The sequence below is a fragment of the Aquila chrysaetos genome, chromosome 8 (assembly GCF_900496995.4).
Source record: "Aquila chrysaetos chrysaetos chromosome 8, bAquChr1.4, whole genome shotgun sequence".
Classification (NCBI taxonomy): Eukaryota; Metazoa; Chordata; class Aves; order Accipitriformes; family Accipitridae; genus Aquila; species Aquila chrysaetos.
The window spans coordinates 3,621,434-3,645,151 of NC_044011.1; the positions used below are offsets into that span (position 1 = coordinate 3,621,434).

Genomic DNA, 23,718 nt, shown 5'->3' on the forward strand with positions numbered 1-23,718 from the left:
CAAAGACCAGGGGCAAGAGGATCAATTCTTCGATTGCAGGAATGGAGATTAGCCCATTATTCTCAGAGAAGAAACCCCCAGAAAGCATCAGGCATTGTGAATTTCTATTAAAATGGTGCATTTCACTGAATATATATATTTTTCATACTTAACCAGAGCTGCATAAAACCTTAAATCAATTAAATTTCCAGCTTTATTATGTTTAAGCATCTTTGTCATTCATTAAACAGGCAGAAAGGAGCAGAAAAAACCACCTCCTGCAGCAGCAAAGTCTGAGAAAGGTGATGTTTAAGGGTTTTCTTTTCTTCTTCCATTTCTTTTCAAACTGGGGACAGTTCTAAGCTGCTCAGTGATCAGCCTTATTTAATTACATAAAATAATTTTGTAAAAATGCTTCCAAATTTCTAATACAAAAGCGCTTTCGTTTGAGTGTCTTTTGTCTGTAATTTGTCATGCATGCTAATGTCACGCTCGGGTGGGGAGTCTTACCAATGATGCAGACAATGAAGACCATCTTCCTTCTGAGATATTAGGAAATTGCCTTAATCACAGTTTTCACTTCAAAATGAAGTAGAAGAAAGTGCAGCCATCTCCCCCCTACTGATGGTCTGCACTAGGAGTAGCGGGTGGGCCCTGGGACCAGGCAGATCAACCCCATAAAGGCAGGCAGTGAGTGGGGAAGGGATTGCGTACCCAGATTGCTTATCCTGAGCTTGCCTCCCTCTGTCTGCAAACTTCAGGTGAGCAGCCAAAGTCTGGAGACAGAAGCGGTTACAGCAGTCCCGGCTCCCCCGGGACTCCAGGCAGCCGTTCCCGCACTCCCTCTCTGCCCACCCCACCAGCCAGGGAGCCCAAGAAGGTGGCAGTGGTTCGCACACCACCGAAATCTCCTGCTTCTGCCAAGAGCCGCATCCAGCCGTCAGCCGCACCCATGCCTGATCTGAAAAATGTGAAGTCCAAAATTGGCTCAACTGAAAACCTGAAGCACCAGCCTGGAGGTGGCAAGGTAAATGTGGACTCTGCTTTCCAGGAGCCTGTCTGTAGGGACATTGGGTGCTTGACACTGCATCTGGGAGGGGAGAGCCCTCCCTGGAGCAGCAGCAGCCCAGCTGGGGCCAGAGATACAGCAGTGGGCAGCCAAGCTTCAGCTGATCTCCAGCCTGATTCTGATTTTAAAGTTTTTTGGGTTGATTGGGTTGGGTGCTTGTCCTGAAATTGTTTGCCTGGCTTAGTGCAGTAAAGCTGTCCTGCAGAGAGGACTGCAGAGAACTTGTGATGTGGCTTTCATGGGGTGGTAGGTCAACGTATGGACTGGCTGCTAGGAGAATGACATTCCCTTGTGGTGTCCAGTTAGGGAGAGCAAATTGTGACCTGCAGCCCTAAAGAGTCGCAGGATCAGGGTTGTGTTTCTGAATCCTATACTGTGTGATCTGGAGCAGTCCTTTCAATGCTGCCTCCATTTCTTCATTAGCGAGCAGACAGGATGGTCTCCTCCCTGTGAGGGTCCCAGGCTCGGCACATTTTTGAGAACGTTGGGATTTTGGATCCAACTCCGTTGCAAGGTTTTGGATTGCATTCTGCAATCAGGCGCTGTCTTGCTATATGATGCGGTGTGGCAAGGCCAGAACTGGTGGCACTATTATCCTTTCAACCACTAGTACTTTTCACTCCCAGAGAGGCTGTTTCACAAGCAACAAAGTGAACTCCATGCTCCAGGTGCTTGGGAACGAGGGCCTCGGGTTAAATTTTGCAAGTCCAGCAGAGGAGAGTTTGGGTGAAGGAGTGACGTGAGCTAATTCATCCATGCAGCCCCAAGAGCAGCAGTGTGCGGTTACACGGCTACAGCTGTGGTATTGGCTGCTCAGCACCCATCTGAGCCTCTCTGTACTGCTGCGTTCCACTGTGTGGCCATGTCCTGAGGCTTTTATAAAATCCTCCTTGCTGTGTGGGTGGAGATGTGAAAGCATCTGGTTCCTTTGACTGGTGAAGGCCTGGTGGCTCCTATACAGATTTTAAATGACAGAACTGCACATCTGATGGCTGGTGCAGTCAGGAGTCTCTGTGTGCTTGTGCTTGCCTGCCCCGAGGGGAACTCTGCCTTGCAGACCTTGCTCTGCGGCTGCTAATGCAACAGAGCCCTAACAAATCTTCCCCAAGTGTGGTGCATGCCATTTTGTGCGACTAGGTAACTACGTGGATCTGAATGTTCAACTTTGGCATGGGGGGAGGCTTTGAGATGGCTTCCCTTCACCATCTTAAATAGCAGCGTGCTTTACATTTCCTTATGTGCATTTTTTGCCAGGGCTGGCGATTTAGTGGACAATGCACATTTTGCTTTGTACTACAATCCAGGGGGGCTCTGGAGCCTGGGCAGGGCTGCTCTGGCCATTGGTCATGTGTCCCTCCAGCTGCCCATGTCCCGGGGCCTCAGCCCTCCTGCCTGCTTAGCACAAGGCCTAAGTTTTTCCTGCTGTCCCCACAGAACACTCTTCTTCAGGGATTTTAGAAGGAACCCTTTCGTTTACTGTAAATCGGTTAAATTGCTCGTTCTTTTAAATCCAGCTTTTAGGAGTTGTTTTTTTCTCTGTCAGGCAACATGTTTATTGTTGTCACTGAAAGAGTAAGAACAGCTGAATTTGGGACAATTCACTGCTCTTTGCAGGGAAGAATGGCTGGATGCTCTGCTGGGGATTCTGTAGGACACGAGCCTGCTCTTAGCCGAATGGTTGCAGCTGGAGCAGAACGGGCTGATCCCACAAGTTTGATTTTAGGGTGGCCAGAAGATGGGTCTGGAGCCTGCTCTCCACACAGATTTCAGACCCCCAGCCTAGGGAAGCAAAGGTACATGGGGCACACACACAAGGAGTCAGCCAGGCCACTTCTCTTCCAGTATTTCTGCATTGTCTGAGCACTTCTATTGTTGCTGGATCACTGAATACTGCTCTGGGAAAGCCTGGTCTAGCAGAACTGGGTCCTGATTTGCAGGATTAATTGATATGAACTTGGAAAACAACGCTGGAGACACGTCAGCCTTGGTGCTTCTCATGCTAAAGGACCAGGGTATAGATAGAGAGGAGCTCTCCTTGCAGCAGCAGGCAGGGGACATGTTGAAATGGAGGGCAGGGTTCCCTGCTCAGCCAGCTTTGTGGACGTTGTCATCCAAGGACTGCATGTGCAGTGTGATGTGATGCTGCTCTCTTGCAGGATGCTGTGTCTCTTTCGCTTTCGTGAGGATTGTGCTTCAGACAGGCTTTCTCCTGAGGGAGTGTAAGCCTGAGTGCCTGCTAGTTTTTACCTACATTCACCTCTGGTTTATATTTGTGTGGGCTGTAAAGCCACTCCAGTCCGTGTAGGGGAAGGAGCAGGGACTATCTTCATCTTTGTGTTGTCTTGAATAGCTGTTCCTATGTGTGGGGTCACTCCAGCATAGCTGCCCTTCTAAAACCCAAATAGGGAAAAGAAGCCCTAAATGGAAACAGCTTCATTAGTACAAAAATCTGTGTGTGGCAGAGAAGGCAGGCAGGCTTTGGGACTGGAAGGTGAAGTGAGCATGGTATGTGGTTCCCCTGTGGCACCAAGCCATTTCCAGCCTCTCCCCCACCTGAGATGGCATTAGGAATATGCAGCAGAGCAGCTGCCTTTGGGGTTGGTCTGTGCTGCCCCTTTCATCTCATCTATACAGGAGTTAAGAAAACTGCAGGCATTGGACTGCATCCCTGGCAGCATTTGCTTTTTCCCTTTGTAACTGCAGAGGGAGTTTGAGCCCTGCACAGTACAGAGCTCAGGTGTTCTCTCCCAGACCGTGCAACTCTTGCTCTCCAGCCTGCTGCCCCAACCCATTTGCCCAGTTTGCTGAAGCTGCATGCTTCAAGCTGCTGAAACATGAGGCCACGTATCTCTGTCCTAGAGAGGGGATGTTCTGCCCGGCACAAGAGATGGAGCTGAGCAGGCATTTTTCTCTCAGCTCTATCCTTCCTCCTTCCACTGGCTCTGCTGAAGCTGAGTCTCAGAACACTGGTGGCTTCCAGCATGTTTGCTGCCCAGCAAGTTCCCTGTTTTGTTCAGTGGAAGAAAATGGGGTGAGCTGGCTTTTTTGCTAGTGTTTCTGGCCTGGAAACCATGGCTGCTTTGCTAGCCAGGCATATCCAATCTGTATAACCTGCCCACCTCCATCTTCAGTTTCCAACCCATGAGTAGACAAATCTATGCAGCAAGCCAGAGGTTCTGCTTTGCTCTTGACGCTGGAAGGCAGGTTCCTGGTTTTAGTGATATAACGCATGGTCAAGCTGCAGATGGTCATGTTGTTTTTCACACTCTTTTCTGGCTACCAAAGGTGCAGATTATTAATAAGAAGCTGGACTTTAGCAGCGTTCAATCCAAGTGTGGCTCAAAGGATAATATCAAACACATCCCAGGAGGAGGCAGTGTGAGTACCTTCACACTTTGAATGCACTGTAATAGTTCTTATTATAAGTGGCATGTTGTATACACTAAACCACCAATGCTATCTGCAGCGACCCTGCCGTCAGATAGCTATTGGTGACGTGCAATGACTCTTTTCTGGCTACCAAAGGTGCAGATTGTTAATAAGAAGTTGGACTTTAGCAGCGTTCAATCCAGGTGTGGCTCAAAGGATAATATCAAACACATCCCAGGAGGAGGCAGTGTGAGTACCTTCACACTTTGAATGCACTGTAATAATCCTTATTATTAGTGGCATGTTGTATACACTAAATTGCCAATGCTATCTGCAGCGACTCTGCTGTCAGATAGCGATTGGTGACGTGCTGTCATTTAACCCCATTAACCCAAAAGACATGGTTAGATGAACCCTAACAAGTCCTGTACATGCCTGTCATGGACAGAACTAACTGACCTGTGTAGAAACCATGTCTGTTACAAAACATCCTGGTAACTCGACGGTTTTACACTACCTGGAAGGCTTAATGCCTCATTGTCTGCAGGATGGGTGGCCTCTAGCAGACAGTGACGTAGTTGCTGATGCAGTAGATGGGTAGATTTATAAGCAAACACAGTCCTCGTTGCTTAATGTACTGCTACATTGCACATGACTCTGCATAACATGTGAAAGCGCAGGTTCCTGCCCATTCCCATCAGGCAAGTATGATCCATGCAAATATTAAGCTTCTCCTTGCTAATGAAATGTGTCTGGCAGTGCCCATGGAGGCTGAGCCTAAAGTAATATTGAGTTAATTGATTTGAATGCTGGCATTTCCAGCCATTCCCAGATAAATAGCCGGACTCAGTTTTCAGTTACTGTGCCAGAAACCTGGAGAATCTCCACAGAGGTTGGCGGATTTACACCAGTCTCTCTGGAGACAGAGTTTGGGTCCAGGAAAGCTGACGGACCAAGGAAGGTGCATCACTGAGGCCCCAAACAGTGGAACCCAGGGTCTGTGGTTGCCTGGTCTGTGGCCATCTGTGGAAGCTATCTGATGCCTCTCAGATGTTCCTGATGGATTTTCTTTGTGCTGTTTTTGATCTCTGTGGATGCCCTCCCTGAGAAACTGAGCATTGCAGAGGGCTTGGCACATAAGCATTGGGACATAACTGGGTTTGCAACCTCCGTCTTAAATTTGATGTCATTCTGCATTTATTTAATGAGCCAGAGGAGCTGCTTTGCGGAGGTCAGACCTCTGTGAAGCAGGTTCCATGCTTGTTCTGCTCTTTCTTATCCCAGGGTCCTGCACCAGCTGGACTGCCTGGTGCATGGTGGGCCACTTGTTATGCCAGGAGTTAGTGTTCGTCACGAATCATCTGTGCTGTGGCTGGTAATTAGCTTCAGCACAGGGTGGTGAGCTCATCCTTTTCTCCACTGAGAGCTCACACCGTGGGCAAGCGTTTGCAGCTGCAGTGGCTGCAGTGGGTTAAGAATTATCTGGATTTTTGGATGGAGGTTGTCATCCCTCCTCAGGCTCTGCCAGCAGTGAAAATCGTGTGATCGCTGCCTGGCTGTGTTGACACGGAAAGCAGCAGCTTAGCTCTGGGTGCGGGCGCTCGGAGCAAAGCCATGTGCTGACGTGGCCAGAGCATGGCTGCATAGGCTGTCCTGGCGGCAGAGCTGTGCCTTGGGGCTCCTCCAGTAGAGGGGCAACAAAAGACTACTGGGTTTCGATGGCCGTCATGTCTTAATCCTCCACGACGCTGTCAGCAGTGACTGCCTGCCCAGCCATTGCTGCTTCAAGAGGAATAACTGTTGCTACAGTAACCTGGGGTTCGTATCTTTTTTTTTAAGCCAGTGGATGCTCTGACAAGGTGATGCATGAGGCAAAAGTTGACCTAAGCATTGCTGAAGCTGAGAGGTGGGATCCCCAGGTCTCTGGCACTGGTTTCCCAGGCAAGCAACTCTGTGCCCCTTTTCCTTTCTTGCTAAAATGGGGAGGAGCCTTCTCTGCTCCCCAGCAGGATGGTAGGGGTTAATGGAGTCCTGTCTGTAAAAAAAGGGAACTGGAATGAGAGCAGAAAGTGTTTCAATTGCTGATTGCTTGCTCTGGAAATGGGAGGTCTTTCAGTTCCAGGTCCCAGTGGTGCCCGAATTGCTTACAAGACCCTTCAGGGTTACGGCTGGGATTAGAAAGGTGCCAGCTGTCCCTTTGGGGTCTGTTTCCTGCCTTCTGACTGAATCTAGTGCTCCTCCTGCCCAGTGCATTAAATGTGTGAACTTTCCCCAATGCTGTCTTCATGTCTGTGTCTGCAATGTGCTCCCAGACCCTAGGGCTGCTTTTCTCCCCTCTCTCTGTCTCCACTCTGTCAAATGTGCCTTTTGGTATGCGTGAGCATCGGAGACAAGGCAGGCCAGCACGCACGGTGCTCTGGCTCTGTGCTGGTGGGACGATGGCACTGAGCCTCTGTTCCCCCCCTCCTTTTCCTGGCTGGATGATGGAGGGTGGAGTGTTTCTCAGAGGTGTGCACAACCACGGTCCAGCACCTAGCTCTGAGGGTGATGGGGCCAGTGGACACGGGGCCAACGTGAGAACTGAAGGATGCGCCTTCACCCCAGGACTTTTGAGTTAGCACAGGGTGCTTAGGTGCGATGGAGAGCAGTGGCTACGGTGAATCCTTTGTGCTGGCTTTCGGCCACATTGGTCCGGAGGCTGCCTCGCTGCTTTGAAGAGTCAGCTCCTCTGCAAAGGTCCCTTTGGTGCTGGCACATCCTTCCCGAGGTTTGTAAGAGCAGCACGCCCACCGTGGTGCTTTGTGAAAACACAGAGAGCAGCATATGCTCCCCTTGTAATCCAGGCTGTTACTGAGAGCCAGACACATCCCAGTGAGTAGGAACCAACCTTGAGGTGTTGATGGTGGATTTCTCCTGCACAGCCCAACTAACTACAGCAATAGCTGATTCACACACAGGTGTGAGTCCAAAACCAGGGTCCAAGGTAACTTCTGGGGGTATGGGGATGTTTTCTCACCCCCTTGTCTCCTGCTCTTGATGTAGCTGGTGTGTACGTGCTGTGGTTTGCTGTCTCTGACATGCCTGATGGTCCCAGACCTCTCCAGTCATTGGTGTTTTCCAGTGTGGTGTTTAACTGCTAACGTAACCACTAAACAGCTCCACATTAACTGTTCCTTGTGTGTGCGTCTCGTGTAACCCAGTTGTCCGTGCACAAGAGGCCGCCGGCCCCACGCCCAGGCATGCCACAGTGCCGTGGCTGGTCTTTGAATGGGGTGGTTTAAGTGGAATTGCTGGAGCCCATGTTCAGAGACATAACGGGTAAAACAAATAAAAAAACAGAGCATAATATCATGAAATACTGTTGTGGTTCAATATATTATAATTGACATTTTAATTTATACTATGTGAACTCCTACCAGCTATTTAGACTTTGCTTTGCTTTTTTTTTTTAACCCCTATTTCCGTTACAGCATTTTTCAGAAATGCATATTTTGGTCACTCTTTTAAAAGTTCTGTGCACATTGATCATTTCTGTTCTTTCAGTTTTTGTGGACATAAGCTTTATGTTTTACACCAGAAAAGGTATTTATTTTTTACGTTTTCTCTCTGGTATATCTCTTCCTTTTGGATGATGTGTATGCAAATCTTAATTAATTACCACTCCACTTTCTCTCTCACTTAAGCACTTTAAACTTGCCTCTACTTCCCCCCTCTGTGGAGAGGTGATCTTGTGCATGCTGACATGTTAAGAGAGGCTACTGCACATGGGCATTAATGATCTCCCATTTCTGATGACAGTTTCTTTTGTATTATTAATCTTACTGGGGTTTAAGCTGTCCTTTCCCTTGAATCCAGATCAGGTGCCGGTGTGTGTTGTGCCTCCCCCTCCCCAGGTTGCCCATGGTGGCAGTAAGCTCATTGCTTTTTCATTTCTTGTACGGACAGGTTCAAATTGTTTACAAGCCAGTCGACCTGAGCCATGTGACATCCAAATGTGGTTCCCTGGGCAACATCCATCACAAACCAGGTACCCTTCGACTCTGCAGCATCCAGCAGCCCCGGGTGCTGGTCCTTGGGAGCTCGCAAGCTGCGTCATGGTGTGCATCTGGAGACAGGGAGAGGGTTGGGGTAGTGCAGGGAGCGAGGGGAGGCACGTGGAACAGTCACTGGAGCATCAGAGTGAGTCCTGGGGTGCTGGACACTGTTCCCAGCTCCGTCACTGCCAGACCCTCTCCAAGTCTGCCTGACCACTTGGTAGTAGGGGGGGGATCTGGTGTGATCCATGGACACCCTTGTCTGTGCCAACACATCACTGTAAATGGGAAGTATTTAGGAATAAATAGGGGTGACTGCTGGTGTTTAGGGGAATAAGGTTAGCTCCCTGCACTTGGTTCTGTAAAATATTGGGATGTCTGTCTGTCAGCTCTGCACAGCGTCCTTTAGAAAGTCTCTTTACTGTGGTTCCCATTTGGCCTGGCTCCTGAGTTTCCCAAATCACCATGGGGTCCCTCTTGCTGCCGTATTCCTGGTCCTCACCTTCTGCTCAGCCTCAGAGTGCTTTGGTTGAGCTGCCTTGGAGCGGCAGCTCAGACCTCAGTGCTTTCTCTCTGGCCTGCCCTGGCTGGCGCAGGAGCTAACCCAGCTCGTGCTCTTCTCTTCCAGGTGGTGGCCAGGTGGAGGTGAAATCTGAGAAACTGGACTTCAAAGATAAGGTGCAATCGAAAATCGGGTCCTTAGATAACATCAGCCACGTCCCTGGAGGAGGAAATAAAAAGGTAAAGGGGCACTGGGTCAAGAACAGGCATGCTGTTCTGCTGCAAGTGTCTGTCTGTCCTGTGAGCAGGCATGCAAGCAAAGAGCGGTTGAAGTCTGGACTCGGAGAAGGTCCTGCTCACCCAGCTCATCTTGAGACCACATGGCCTCTCCTCTCTGCTCACCAGGCAGCACTTCCTCCCCAGTGCTTGAAACAATTTGCTGCCCATGTTCTAGCGTGGGGTGGTCTGTGCACGCTTGTCCTTCAGAGGACAAAAAGCACCCTGCCCAGGGACAGGCTGCTCAGCCGCTGCCCAAACAGCCAGCTTGCCTTCCTGCCAGCGGCTTGCTGCAGGCGGGCACAGCTGAGGGCTCCTGGGCTGCATTTGCCATCCTGGAGGACATTTGCTGGAGCACAGCTGTGGCAGAGCTGTGAGGATGGCAGTCTCTGTCCTCTTCCTGGCCCACGGCCATCTGAATGAGTGTGAATGTAAGTGATACCCTCTCCTGTGGTTTCCTGCTTTTTCTGCTGTTCTCTGAAGTTTGTGCAGAAACACGTTTGTGTGTCAAACCTTTCACATCGAGGGGAGCCACTGTCAGCAGCTGCTTTTGCACTCTGCGTTGCAAATTACTCCCAGCGGTGTGGCACAAAGCTGGCAGCTCAGGGTGCTGCACAGGTGTTGGTTCCCCAGTGAAAGTGGAGCATTAAAGGCTTAGCTTTATTTAGAAAAGGTGACTTTGCAGTAGGGCATCACTTCACAAGAAAGGTGATCTCATCTTACTTCAAGTCTCAGTCTCAGGTGAGACTGACCAAGTACTCTGTGTAGGGAGTGGTGTGCGTTTGGGGGGATTTAAATTGAAAGACAAAAGCCAATCAGGTCAGGTGAAATACTGAACTTGGGGTGAGCCGTTCCTGCCAGAGGCTTTGATGGTGACTTCACAGTAAGTCTTAGCTAAGTGAAACACCTCTACAACCTCGCTTCAAGGACACCCAAATCCCTTGCAGGCAGGGGAGCAGGGAGATCAGGTAAGCACAGAGTTGAGACTCCAGCCTGGTGACACACATGGGTGAATTTCTCCAGGGAAAAGTGGTTTTTATCTTGCTTGTTTTTCAAACACTTTTTTCTCAATGGGAGGGGAAAGTTCTGTTTCAGTTCCTGTATTTTGGCACTTCGTTCTTGGCCACGTTTTCTCTGTGCACCTCCCATCTCTTCATCTCCCAGCGGTGTGCTGGCCTCTGACTGAGGGATCGCTTGACTTCCTTACCCTTCTCTCGCTGCTGCTACGCATCAGACTGCCCTGTGCTTCACTAAGCCCATTTTCATTGTTTTTATGATTACAGTGATGATTCTTTCATATCCTGGCACATTCACTGGGCCACAGTTTGAAGAACTTGCCCTTTGGAGGGGGAATTTATTTGCAAGGGTGTGACCCAGTCACCTGCCCTCAGGCTTCCTATGTGGCAGCTGCCCATACCTTGCCTAAATCCACACCTGCAGGAGGTTGTCAGTGTAACTTGAGTTCAGATGCTGCCTCAGATTGCTTCCCTTGTCCAGCCCATTCCCATTGCACCTTGGCACCAGGGACCATCCTCAGGCAGTGCTACTCTGAGGTGGGATGCTCTATTTGCAGGAAGGAGACAGGACACAGTTGAGGCCCATCAACCCTCCACATACAGCAGGTGTGGGCAGCTCCGCTGCCCCTTCCCCAGCATTTCCCATGTCCCCAGTCACCTCCTTGCTCTGCGACACGGAAGATCCAGATTTGGACACACAGTCCACAGCTCTTTAGGCTGAACGCTGGTTCACGTGCCACTCCTGCACTGGGTCTGCCATGGGGAGCCGGTGTGCTCTGCCAAAGTACCTGTGCCGGCAGCATCTGCTCTCCTTTGCTGCACATGGAAAGCTTTCCTCCCTGTCTCCAAAGGCAGCCGCTGTTCTTCCTGTGAGTCAGTGAATGGCCCTGTTTTTCAGATCTTTTTCTCCCCAATTTTCTATTTCTTTTCTTATTTTTTGTCTTTTTCCTTCTGGTTGACATTTATTGGATCTTGTTTTTTGTTGCTGATGCGTTTTTTGCACCCCACCGCCCTGGGCGGGTTTCTTCACCTGTAGAGAGAGAAAGGCAAGGAAGACAAGACACGTCCCCAGGCTGCTCGGACCCCGAGCCCAGACCCCGTTGGGCTCCAGGCCCTGGTGCTGGAGCCGCCCACCCCCCCGGAGAGCCAGCTCCCAGCCTTGCACTCGGCTGGGGAGGGCACCAGTAAGTAGCAAACCCGATCCACTTCACCTCCCTTCCCTGGCCCTTGCGCTTGCCGGGAGAGAGGGGTTTGGCTCGTGGGAGCAGCGTTTTGTGTGCCCAGCTGGGCCGTGGGTTAAGGGGCAGCCTTATGTGCCATGTGGGGATCCCACCCCTTCCATAAATCTCTGCCAGGGGAGAGGGAGCAGCCCAGGTTGTGCCATCTTAGTCCTGTGCCTGGGACCCACCGCCACACCGGGCCTGGGCGCTTGGGAAGGATTTGGCAGCATCCTGAGATGCTCCAGTCCTGCCATCCCCTCCGGTTGTGCCCCTTCCCCGTGTGGGCTACTGGAAGGGACATGCCTGAGGACTGGGGGCACTGGGGGCATCAGGCCAATGAACTGACCTTTCCTCCCAGCTGCACAATGGCAGTGACCGAGTGGACAGTTTGCAGGTAAAAACGGCCTCTCCGGATGGTGTCCCGCATCCTCCCCGCTCACCACCCTCTCCTCTCGTTGCAGATTGAGACTCATAAGCTGACTTTCCGTGAGAACGCCAAAGCCAAGACCGACCACGGCGCTGAAATCGTCTACAAGTCCCCCACCATCTCCGGAGATGCCTCCCCGCGCCGCCTTAGCAACGTCTCCTCCACCGGCAGCATCAATATGGTGGACTCCCCCCAGCTCGCCACGCTAGCCGACGAAGTGTCTGCTTCGCTGGCCAAGCAGGGCTTGTGATCGGGGCACGGCGGGCAAAGATGAGAGAAGACAAGGGAAAAAAAAAAAAAGAAAAGAAACAAAAATAATAATCTGGCCTTCTTCCTCTGTTCCTTTTACAGCTGCTTCCCCATCCCCTAACTGGTTAATGATTTAACCTGCTTTTACTGTTCATTCAGCTCTAGCTCCAGGACTTCAAAATCAGTGACACTATGAGGTACAAAACCTCCTCTCCCCCTGCTCCTCGGAGCGCACAGCCCATGCCCGTCCCCCTCTCCCTCCCTCGTCCCCCTGCGAGGTCCCTCGGTGTCCCAGCCCTGCCTGGGGCCGCCCGCCCTGGGAAAGCGGGGAGGGGGATAGAGGGGACAGCCACAGCACGACGCTGACCCGAGCACCCCACACCGCAGCACAGGGCAGCGGGAGGTCCTCACGGGGAGGGGATGTGACCTTCCCACGCTCGTTACCCTAACGATGCCCGGGCTGGAGATCTGGCCTGCAGGCAGCAGAGGTAGTGGGTGCTGCAGCCAGGGACTGCAGGGAGGTGCCCTCCCTTTCTGCATTAAATTTGCCTGCTGATTTGGAAGAAACCTTTTGTTTTTACCTCCGAAAGCCGAGATGTGTATGAAGATAACTGCCAGGTATCCCCTAAACCCGCTCTCAGCTCCGGCAGCTGGAGTACTGGCGAGGCCGGGGTATCCCATTGCGGAAGGGGCCCCGGACGGCCGTTCCCTTCTCCGTGGCTGTGCTGGAACCGCTGAGTGGATGAGTAGAGGCTTTTCCCTATTCCTTTGGCAGCCCCTCGTGTCGTAGAGTAGATTTGTCTGTATATGCTTGGACCGTGCCAGGGTGATTGTTTTCATAAATGAGCATGTGTTTAAAAAAAAAAAAAAATGCTGTAAGTAGTTTTGAGCTGCCCCGCGCCGGCTCCGCCACAGCCCAGCGAGGAGGGTCCGAGGGGGGAGCTTTGCCGAGCTCCGGGTTGTGCCCAGACCTGGCGCCGATGGGGCAGCCCGGCACCGCATGTCTGCCGGGTGCGTGGGTGGGCACAGAGCCCCTGCCTTGCTCCCTGGAGAGGGCCGTGGGCTGTGGGGGGGGGGGCTGCGCTGGGGCTTCCCAGCTCTGCGCTGCTCCCCCGGGGCTGCACGCCTCCCAGGGCCCGGGGTTGTTCTATGAGGGGCACTCGCAGCTCCAGCGCTGGGATGGCCCCTGGGTTTGGGTGCAGCTTGTAACATTTTTGGGTTGTTCTTTTTTTTTTCCCCTGCAAGGTCAGCTAAGAGATCGCGGAAGTGGCAGCTCCATGGCTCTGCTGTTCTCGTGCCGTTGGCAGCGGTAGGAGACACCCGGGAGGACGCGAGGGGAAGGCGCGAGGGCGGTTTTAGCTGGTGTGTGGTGGCAGCTCCCCCAGGTCCCAGCCTGCGCTGGGGGGCCAGAGGCTGCTCCCTGGCACTGAACCCCCTCCCCGGGTGCTCTCCTGGTTTGCATTTGCAGCATGTTACCCCTCATAGCGTCTCCTTCAGACAGCGCTAACCAACCCCCAGCACCACACAGGGGAAAAGAGCTGATATACTGATTTTCTTTTGCTGCTTTTGTTCCTGTGGCAACCTAGGGAGCGTGAGGGGGTGGCCCGGGGCTGTGCTGCACCCGTGGCCGTCCCCTTCCTTCTACAACCAAAGAGGCTGAGGTGCGATCAGTGCAGCTCAGCGTGCGTCCTCCCTCCCCGTCTCACCCCGAGAGGCACCGGCCGAGCGGTGGGATATTGCTGGCAGTGGCGGTGAGGGCGGCGGGGAGGTCCGCAGACCATGCACCCCGTGGGCCGTGCTGCAGGGAAAGCCGTGCTTTCCCAGCAAGGGGCCGAAATCCTGGTCTGACTGGGTCAGCGGGGGGGGGGGGGGGGGGGGGTGTCTCGCTGGAGCACAGGTTGTCCTTGGGATGGCGGCTGGGTGCCACCAAGGCAGTTTCAGCAGCTGTTAATTGGGGCAGAGCAGGGGTTCCTCCCCGGACAGGGCCCGCTCCCATCCTTGGCAGGAGCCGATGAACCTGCCACGCCGCTGCGGCCTCCGCTCGGCTCCACCGGGTTCTCCCGCGCGGCGCTGGGCCGCTGCTGCTGCAGGCGGGCTGGGCGGCAGCCCAAGCCGGAGGCCCGTCCGGCGCCGGAGGAAGACGGTTGTGTCTGGGGGAGATGGTGGTTTTCTCTGCAGCCCCAGGAGCTGCTTTACTGCTGGGGAGAGGCTGGTCCAGCACCAACACGAACAGGTCAAGCGAAAGCCCACATCCAGCTTGTCACTCGCTCCGTTTCAGTTGACTCTATGATTGTAAGACTCTGTACTCCAGTCTGTGACTATCTTTGTATCGGTGTAGGATGTAGGAGCCGCTGCGGTATTTTTGTCCTCTGTAAAACGAGCAAGTGGGAGAACCACCGAACGCCAGTCACCCCTTTTAACCCTTTTCGGCTGCAGGACGGTGTGTAGCTGAGCTTGCCCGTCCTGGCGCTGCCCCGTGCCATCCCCCCCGGCCCCCTGTGCAGCTCCTGAGGGTCACCAACGCCCCGGGCCAGGGGCATCCTTGGCGTGCGGGAGAGCTCCAGTGAGCGGTCCCTTCCCGCTGCCAATGTCCTCAGCTGAGCGCGCATCCCCAGCCCCGACTGCCATCCTCCTCGCACCCCCGTCCTCCCCCGCGGGGGGCTGCCGGGGGGGTCCCGGGACAGCCCTTGCCATCCACCGCGTCTCCCGCTGTTCCCTTCCAGCAGCCCGAGCCACGTCCCCAGCCCCGACGTTCAGACCCAGGCCTGAGGGTTACCATGAGCAGCTGGACAGACTGACCCATGGCTTTTCCTTTACTCCACACACATCTTGGTCTGAAAAGGGTTAAAACCGGCACTGACTCGAAAAAACACGTGTTTCTGCACTCAAAAAAATAATACGCTTGTTAAATGAACTTCCAGTGTCAGACTGCCGGTGGTGCTGGCAGCCCCGTGTCCCCTGCGGTGCGCTGGGGAGGGGAGGGAAGGTTTGATCTCAGTGTATCATTCTAGCTTAGCTTCTGTCTGTGAATGTCCATAGTGTATCGTGCGTTTTAACAACTGGGTTACACTGTTGCCGTAAAAGTGAATTTGGAAATAAAGTCATTACTACGATAAACGCCGACTCTTTTGCAAGGCGGGGGGAGCGCCCTGGGGAGCAGGAGGGACGTGGGACCAGGATCAGGGACCGGGCTCGGGCTCAGCCGGATTTTGGCCGCGCCGAGGGTCCCACGCGCTGGGATCGCCAATTCCCCCGCAGCCCTGCCAGCGCACCGGGGCCGCAGGACCGGCTACCGGGGAGCGGTGAAGATGCGCAGGGACCGGTTTTCTGAGTACCAGCCACCACTCGCCAGCTCCCCTTCCCTGCAGCACGCAGGGAGGCCGCGCTTCTTCCTGCCCCAAACTGGGGTGCAGGAAGGGGAGGCCCTGCCCGGTGGGCAGCGCGGGCAGGGTGGGGCAGGGCAGAGGCCCTGCAGCCAGGAAGCCAAACTTTTATTTTTGGCTCATTGCATAACCGTGGCCAGATTTTCTCAGCTGCGGCGCGAGCCTAAACGCAGCTCTGCCCCCCCCGCCCCCAGCACCATGGCTGTTCGGAGGCCGCTCCGAATCACAGCAATGCCTCATTCCCCTTCCCCAGTTCCAGCCCGTTACAGCTGCAGCTTTTGCAGCCCGAGATCCCGCAGTTACCGGCACCGCAGCAGCCACAAAGCGGCACCACGAGCCCTCGTGCCGCACCTCCACCCCCCCACCTTGTGCGGGTCAGAGAAGTTTCCAGCGCGGCGCAGCTGCTGGTGCAGCCGCAGCCGCCACCGTTTGCTTTTCAGATTGGTTTTCCTCCCCCGTTAATTACTTGTAATGAATCCAGCAATGCCCAGGTTGCTGCCTCCTACTTCTCTGATCATCTGGCTGATAATCACCCGGCACCTTCCCGTTTCCCATCCACTCGGAGAAGGAGGCACAAAGTGTAACTCTCTCGTCTTGGAAATTTAGGAGCACCCAAAGAAGTCGCCTCCTACCACTCGCCTCTTGCCAACAATCAACTTTCACAGCAAAACCTGCCAGGAGGGCAAACAATTTACACAAAGGGTACCTGGGTGCGAATCAGCAGCAACCGTTTAACCCTGAAAACGTAAAATAAACTCCTCGCCCAGCCCGGGTGGTTTGACTGAGCGACGAGAGGCAGAGCTCGGTTCTCGTGAGCTCTCCCAGGGAAGCGCCACCAAGCCCCGGTCCCACTCCATCGCGCATCTCGGTGCAAAGCCCAAATCCGGAGATCCCACAGAACAATTCCTCTTTTCACTAATTGACGAGAACTGCTGGGAAATAACGTTCTAAAGGAAAAAAAGAGGCCATTGAAACGCGGGGTGGGAGGGAAGCGGCTGATCCGCCCGAGAACGGGCTGAGCGCGCGGAAGGGCCCCTTCCACTTCCCAACCCAGCGTTTCACAAACACACTTTGCATAGAATGTTCTGTTTTAATTTTTTTTTTAATCTTTTCTTCTTTTTTTTTTTTTATAAGCACATTTGTGCTTTGCCAACAGAATCAAGACATTAACAAAGATCAGCTTCTCGGAAGAAAAGCATTTCTATATAACAAGGACATTACACAGCTCAAAGCAGGAAAAGAAAATATTTACAAAATACAAGGTGGTTTTTTTGTGGTTTTTATAATGCTAAAAGGGTTATTCAGAATTTTCAACCTTATAAATAGAAAAGCACTTATGCAGAGGGATATGGTAGCATTGTTGTTTTTTTTAAAGAAACGATGACAATCCTTTAAACTAGAACAGAACCAAAAACACTAGATAATGTTGAAAATTGTGAAAACCCCAACCATTAAGCAGTTTAGCTACTATTTCTTTACGATTACAAAATGGAAAAAAAAAAAAAAATGTCCTTTGTATTTTTTTTTTCCTTTTTTTTGGTGATGTGATTATACATAAGACAGGCACAATGCTAGCAACAGGACAGGGACCAATAGCCACACCGTCGGGATCAGAAAGCGTTACAGATGGGAACGGTGTGCGGGATCCGGGAGTCACTGTGGGTGCGGAAGGGAGGGAGGGGGAGAGGGAGGGAGGGGAGGAACGACAGCGAACTCGGTTTCAAAGTAAAATACCTGTCAGGAGGTGGCACGTCGGACCAACGACTGGGAAACGAAACAGAATCGACACCTGTTCTCGGACCGTGTGTGGAAGTGGAGCGAAGCAGTGGTGACAGATCCCGACCCCCCCACCACCACCTCAGCGCGGCGAGAGCCGCCCGCCCGCCCGCCCGCCACCTGCCCTCCTTCCCTTCCCTCTCTCATTTCCCCTTTTCTGAGACCAAACCCAGCTACAGGGACCACCCCGGCGCCTCTGCCGTGCCACGTCCCGCTCCTGGCACGGGACGCTCCATCTGCCGCCGGCCGCTCTCGGCGGCTCCTCGGTGCTGCGGCCCCGAGCTGCCCTCACCCCAACTTTCCAACCCTACGGGGCGGGGGGGGGGCCGGGACGCGAGGGCAGAGCTCAAGCGTCTGTCGCAGACCCGCGTTTTCCCAGCTGAAAGCTGCTGCCGGCCTCGGCCAACAGCCACGTCCCCAACGGCGTCCCTTAAGTGCGTCGTGACTTCTGCTCCCGCTCGAAGCGTCCGACCGCACCGGGCTGGGGGGGGACTCTCTCCCCTCTCTGCCTTCGACCCGGGAGAAACACGCAAGGTGTGAACAAAGCTGCTTCCGAAATCCCACTCCTCCCACGCGGAGCTGTGCGTGAAGCGGCTAAAAGGGTCCTTCCTTCCCCCCCCCCCCCCGCTGTCCCCGGCGGAGAGGGCAGCCAGACCTGCACAGCGAACGGCTGCTCCCAAACCAGGGGAGAAGGAAGGAGGAGGTGGCGGGCGGCCCTGGGGGCAGAGGGGAGATCGGGGAGGGGCAGAGTCACCCCTCGGGATACCTGGAACTACAACCTAGGGGAGGAAAAGGCCGGAGGGTGGAAGTGCAGGGTGGGCACTCTGCACATGAGGACAGACAGACAGCTAGTGAAGGTTGCAATCCCAAGACATCACTTTTCACCACTAATTTCACTCCACTAAAACCTTTCAGGGAGGGGGGTAGCGGGTTAAGAGAAAAAGACACCCTTTTGCTTGAGAAAAACTATCCCCGAAGTCTGCTAGTCAGCTAAATCCTGTGCTCTAGTTTTATACACCTAAGAGGGGAGGGGAGGAAAGAGGGAGGGGGGTCTGGTGGGCTGCTCCCCTCCCGAGGCTTCACTCCGCTGGGAGGAATCTGGGGGCTCTCATTCATGTGACAAGGAAACATGGAGAAGAAAAAAAAAAAAAAAACAAAAAAAAACCAAAAAAAAAAAAAAAAAAAAAAAAAAACAAAAAACAGTTTCTAAACTCCTTAAATTCACTAAAAACTGTGAAAATTCCCGGCAGGATGTTTGAATATCAAACGCAGATTTTGGAAGCTTTAATGCCAAGAGTTAGTTCTGTGTGTTGGTTTTGCTCATGTCTTCCCGTATGTCTCTATCTGTGCGCTGGCCGCTGAACTGCTGCGGAGGAAGAGGAGGAGGAGGGTGTCGCAAGGGGGGTTCGGCTCTTGAGGCTGGCCAGGTTGGGCAAAGCAGAAGTGCCATCGGTTTCCCGGGAGGATTTACTGCCCGACGTGCGCCGGGTGCAGCGCGACAACCGGTCTTGGGGGTCAGATTGGTCCTCACACTCTGTCCTGGGATCGTACGAGAGTGGGAAGGTGCGTCGCTCCCAGGGCTGCACAGCCTAAAGGGAAGAGACACCAGGCTATGGAAAATCCTCCGGAAAAGCTCTTCTGCTCCCCCCTCCATGCACGACTCCAGCTGCCCGCAGCGGCGGTCGGAGCAGGCAGCTCCACGGTGCCGTGCCAGCCACGGACTTAGCCCAGCCTCGTTAACGGAGCACGGAAAGCTTTAGCACACGTGGTGAGGATGCGGCAGCCTCCAAACTGAACCAACCGCTGGAAAAGCATCCTGCTGCCCATGCCGAACAGCACCACGCTCTACATCCCGTCTGGCCGAGCGTTCAGACGGAATTTCCCCCATGCAGGTTTCCAAGCTGTCTCCCCACGACGAGGGGGATAAAACAGCCAAATTTGAGTGTCAGATTCACCTCTATGCATCTGCAGCAGTCGCTGCAGCGACAGGCAGCACTCGGACCTTCCCACCAGCCTCCGGGAACAAAACTAGAGCAAAGAGCCACAACCGGAGCCAGCACCCACCTGCTCATCAAGGCCAGCCTCAGGCGTGGAGCAACGGGTGTCCTCGCTGGACAGAAGCCGCATGGAGTCACGGGAGAGGGGGGTGAGGGGGGCAGAGAGCAGTTCGGGGCTGATGGGGCTGCGCGGTGAGTGGGTGTGGGATAGCTCCGAATGGGAGTGGCAGTTGCCCACGTCAGGGGATGCCGGCTGGGGAGTTGAGGGGTTCCCCAGCTGGGGGGTCGTCCGTCCGTCCGTCGATCTGTAAGACCTGAGATAGGAACACATTTGAGAGCCTGGTTTCGGGCCCAGCTGCGTCGCGCTCCCACCGATACAGGGGCCCAGGCCGCTCGCTGCCACCTGATACCGCCTTACGATCCCTTCCACCGTCCCCTCCTCGGGAGCAGCCGTACGATGGGGAACGCTGCGGGGATTCGGCACACGCAAGCAGGCAATGCCGCGGCCCAGAGGTTAAAACTCATCCAGGCTCATCTTTGTCCCATCTCCACTGTCTCGATGCAGCTTTGCAACACTGACGCTGCTCTCCTAAGGTCACGTGTCCCACACATCTCCTACGCTGCGAGTGCTGCATAAATACCACGATGAGAAGGCACCCTATGAAATCAAACTCTTCAAAATTGGCTTCTCCACGTGTTTCCACCATCCACATGCCATGTGACACCAGGCAGTGCAAGAACCGAGCGTAGTGAATCAGTAATGCTGAAAATGCAGCAAGTTCAACAGTTGGGCGTAGGAGGAGCACTGTAAAACCCCTAGACTTCAGACCAACAATTAAGAAAGTTTGACCACCTACACAGACTCCCAGATAAAAGACCCACAGGCTGCAAACACAGAAGCCCTGAGGGGCTCCAACAATTTCTAAACAAAGACTAAAGCAGCCGCAGAGAACAGGCCCAGGATGGGAACTGAGCAAGGATCCTGCTGAGGAGGAGTTCGGGACGTGACAAATGCCAAGCTGAACTCGGCCAAGTCACTCTCAGCACAAAAGCAGCAAACCACGTCCCAGGTTGCGCTGATGAACGTGGCCAGCGGGAGGAGGGACACTTACATCCCCATCTCTCCCTGCTGGGGAGTTGTACTGGGAATACTGGCCCCAGCTCCAGGGGAATCTCCAGCCTTGGAAGTGTTCATGCCATGGCCAGACAAAGTTACGGCCAACCTGGTTTCCTGCTGGCAGCAGTCCTGCAGGAGGCTGGACCTCGGAAGTCCTTTCCCACCAGCATTTCTAAACCTGTGAGATGAAGTTTGAATTCACCCCAGTGACCAAGCCAGGACCTCAACACAGCATCTTTCACCAACATCCTTACAAGAGTGTCTTTAGAGAAACAAAATTATGGTGAAATGCTATCAGATGTGACAAACTGCCTGAAGAAGCTTGCAAAGAAACACCAAAATGTCCCCCACTCCGCCAGCAGCAGCACAAATGGAGTTTGACTGATGCTACCTTTGCATTTGCAGAAGCTCTTGCAGAAATAACCTTGCACGATCGCACACACCCAACAGGGCTAAACTGAAACCACAACCAGACTAAGACGACCGGGTGCATGTTTGCATGCAATTGTAGTTCAGCAAGCATTTCTGCCCAAGCACAGAGTGGTTCAAAACCAAACAAACCATCGGAAATAAAATGGAGAAGAGCCAATCTCTTCTTATGCAGGTTTATGATGAGATCAACAGCTGGAAACTGTGTGCGGTTTTAGACACCCACTCTTAAACACACTGCAGAAAGGGAATCAAGTGTGAGGCGATCAGAGGAACGTAAGGACACGTATATAAATGGAGCAAAGAAATGGCATTGCTGAAGCAATCGAGCAGAGATGCCACAGACAGCATAACATTGAGAATAACCGGTGTTCCTTGTTCCTGCATGAAGGATGCCCATCTCAGCCCTTTTGTTTTTCTCTGGACTCCTGAGCTGGCGCACCAGCCTCCACACTCCTAGAGCGGTGAAAGTGCTTGAGAAAGCAGAATCCAAACAGACAATGCAAGAGCTGGTTTGGTTGTCCACAACTTAACTGGTGTGTAACTTCACCTCCGCCTAAGCAAGACTAAGCCCCACTCCTACAAGGGCTCCTCAAGCTGCTCTTACGGACGGTGATCAAACTTTCCAATACCAGCACAAGCTTTTAACCATTTTTATGGATCAGCAAACCTAATAAAGCCTCCACGACCTGCTCCCAAAAGCATCCCACTCTGTTGGGAACAAAACCTTGACCAAGAGAAACCCACTGCATCCTCTTTGCATTCAAGTGCTGTTGGTGCGCTGGGCCAGCCCCTGCCAGCGCCGAGGCAGTGCCGAGGAACCGTGCCGGCAGGCGTACCTGCTGCCCCGCCGCTGCGGGGGCATGCTCGTGCTCCACAGCCACCGGGCCCGCTCCATCTCTTCACACTTGCCATGCCGAGCAGCGAAGGCCGAATCAGACAAGTCCTCGATCTGGGAAGGGAAGGGTATAGGGCTTGGTCACAGCTTTCTTATATTAAACGCGCATCTACATGCAGTTCTGCCAGCATTAGCTGCAGTGTGAATTTAAATAAATGTTTATGTCTGGAGGGAGGCAGATGCTATCAGCGAGTGCAAGAGCACCTTGTTAAACTGAGTCTGCATTGCTTAGGAAAAGATTGAGAACTAAAAACCAAAGGAAAGCCACTTATCCCGGAATGAAAGCACACACACAGAGGTTTAAGGAAATACCATCATTATCAGTTTAGCTAAAATAATAACTACAGTGGCATGACTGGTCATGATTTCTTGATTAGACTATTCCATAAAAAGATAGCTGCCCAGAGAGATCTCCTGACAGCAATCAGACCTCAGACTCAGCTGTACCCAAGCCAGTTAATCCAACTTCTGCCTTATCACACCTTTCCTGAAAAGGAACCAACATCAGGCTGGTTTCTGCAAGGCCAACTGTGCCATTTTATTGCAAAAAAGGAAGAGACTCCGCACACCCCTGCTGAGGTCCCTGCATCCACGCCCTTCTGGCAAGCCTCCACGGACACCGTTCAGCCACTACCAACCCCATCCCACATTAACTCGGAAATAAAATTCTTCTTACCTCCTCATTGTCTTCATCAGGGTTCGCTTTCAGAGCACTGATATCCACTTCACGCCAGCTGCAACGCACAACAGAGGGCAGTCAATCACAGGCACAGCCAAGCACAGCAGCACATGCCCTGCATGCACTAACACTGTCTTTTAGGAAAGGAAAAATACAAGCCTGCCACAATGAGCAACATACTTAGGCCCAGTTTTATAAGCCAAGTGGCCACATTTGTCTACCAAAATCCCTCCTGTGGTATCAGACAAGGGTTTCTTCCCTTCCCCTGTTAGCCTGCTCCATTTTGAACACATCCTTTTGCAGTGGGTTCGCACCCACTGAGTACAACGCTGCAGGACAGGCAGGAGATGTCCTTCCACATTGGGCGGGTCAGGAACGGACAGCAAGGCTACCAGTCTCCTCCCGCTGCAGCCCTTCCTTTCTGCCGCCCTGCCCAGCTCCCAGTGCTGGTCTGGCAGCGTGGCTGAAGCCTGGCAAGGGCAGAGGAAGCAGAGCAGATGCTGCAGCATTTCCTCCTCTTCCTCTGGCTCAGCAACAGGCTCCGTCCCTGTCCCGCTCTGAAACGGCCCTGGGAAGAGCACGTAGGACCAGGAGGAAGAAAGAGGTAAGCTGGGTGAGAGACCTGGACAACTGTGAGGGAAAAGGACTGGAAACTGGGCGGTTTGGATAAAGAAGTTGCACCAGTGCTGCAGCATGTCAGTATACTCCCACCGAGCAGTCAGGTGCAGAAACCAGGAATGGATCTCATCCAGGGTGTTAACCCAAGACCATCCAAACAAGGGCCAATAGCTCACCTCCTTGCACTCAGCTTGGGCAGAGAAAACTTCTGATTCCTACTACTGCCCAGGCATGGGAGTGCTTGTCCTGGCCGGTGCGACCCAAGGCAATGGCGCTCCTCCTGCACCGCAATGTTAACCCAGCCCAGGCACCCACCGCCCAGCCCGGACACGTGCAGAGCTGGGAAACCACCAGGACCTTTGGCTCAACAAGCTCAGCAGCTTTGCAGCAGCACAGAGGACAACCAGGATGACTTTAGGTTGCACAAAGAGACCGGAGCAGGACAGCTGGCTTTCATGCACGAGGAACACTCAGACAACATATTCCCTAACTTAGCAAGTCTCCGTCAATGGTATGATCAGAAATTTTCCAAATTTTCTCTTACTTCCAAGGAAGAGGAAAGCCCCTTTCCTCACCAGCACTGGCAGCCACTGGGAGCAAAGCCCTGGGCCAGAACTGAACTTCTGACAAGACACTTGCACAGTAAAAGCCTGGCAGATAACAATCCTGCGGGAGGTGGGG

At 53.3% G+C, this 23,718-nt stretch overlaps 2 protein-coding genes across 35 annotated transcripts in view; one reads left to right on the forward strand and one right to left on the reverse strand.

Annotated features, from left to right (window-relative positions):
* Positions 1-15,257, forward strand: part of MAPT (microtubule associated protein tau) — a 53,549-nt gene extending 38,292 nt beyond the window's left edge. For 11 of the 30 annotated variants that reach the window (XM_030021459.1, XM_030021467.1, XM_041125174.1 and 8 more), the window contains 7 exons: positions 231-281; positions 741-1,006; positions 4,334-4,426; positions 4,574-4,666; positions 8,363-8,444; positions 9,080-9,192; positions 11,926-15,257. In XM_030021459.1, the coding sequence (XP_029877319.1) occupies positions 231-281; positions 741-1,006; positions 4,334-4,426; positions 4,574-4,666; positions 8,363-8,444; positions 9,080-9,192; positions 11,926-12,141 (914 nt within the window). In that variant the 3' untranslated portion in view covers positions 12,142-15,257. Of the gene's footprint in view, positions 1-230; positions 282-740; positions 1,007-4,333; positions 4,427-4,514; positions 4,667-7,960; positions 8,000-8,362; positions 8,445-9,079; positions 9,193-11,280; positions 11,429-11,925 lie in introns of those variants that run through there. The other 19 variants (XM_030021468.1, XM_030021482.1, XM_030021485.1 and 16 more) reach the window with 12 other exon arrangements.
* Positions 15,258-16,606: 1,349 nt separating this feature from the next.
* The window catches only part of KANSL1 (KAT8 regulatory NSL complex subunit 1), a 101,773-nt gene continuing 94,661 nt past the window's right edge, over positions 16,607-23,718 (reverse strand). For all 5 annotated transcript variants that reach the window (XM_030021440.2, XM_030021443.2, XM_030021444.2 and 2 more), the window contains 4 exons: positions 22,417-22,474; positions 21,682-21,794; positions 19,364-19,610; positions 16,607-18,888 (listed from right to left, as the gene is read on the reverse strand). In XM_030021440.2, the coding sequence (XP_029877300.1) occupies positions 18,640-18,888; positions 19,364-19,610; positions 21,682-21,794; positions 22,417-22,474 (667 nt within the window). In that variant the 3' untranslated portion in view covers positions 16,607-18,639. The remainder of the gene's footprint in view (positions 18,889-19,363; positions 19,611-21,681; positions 21,795-22,416; positions 22,475-23,718) is intronic.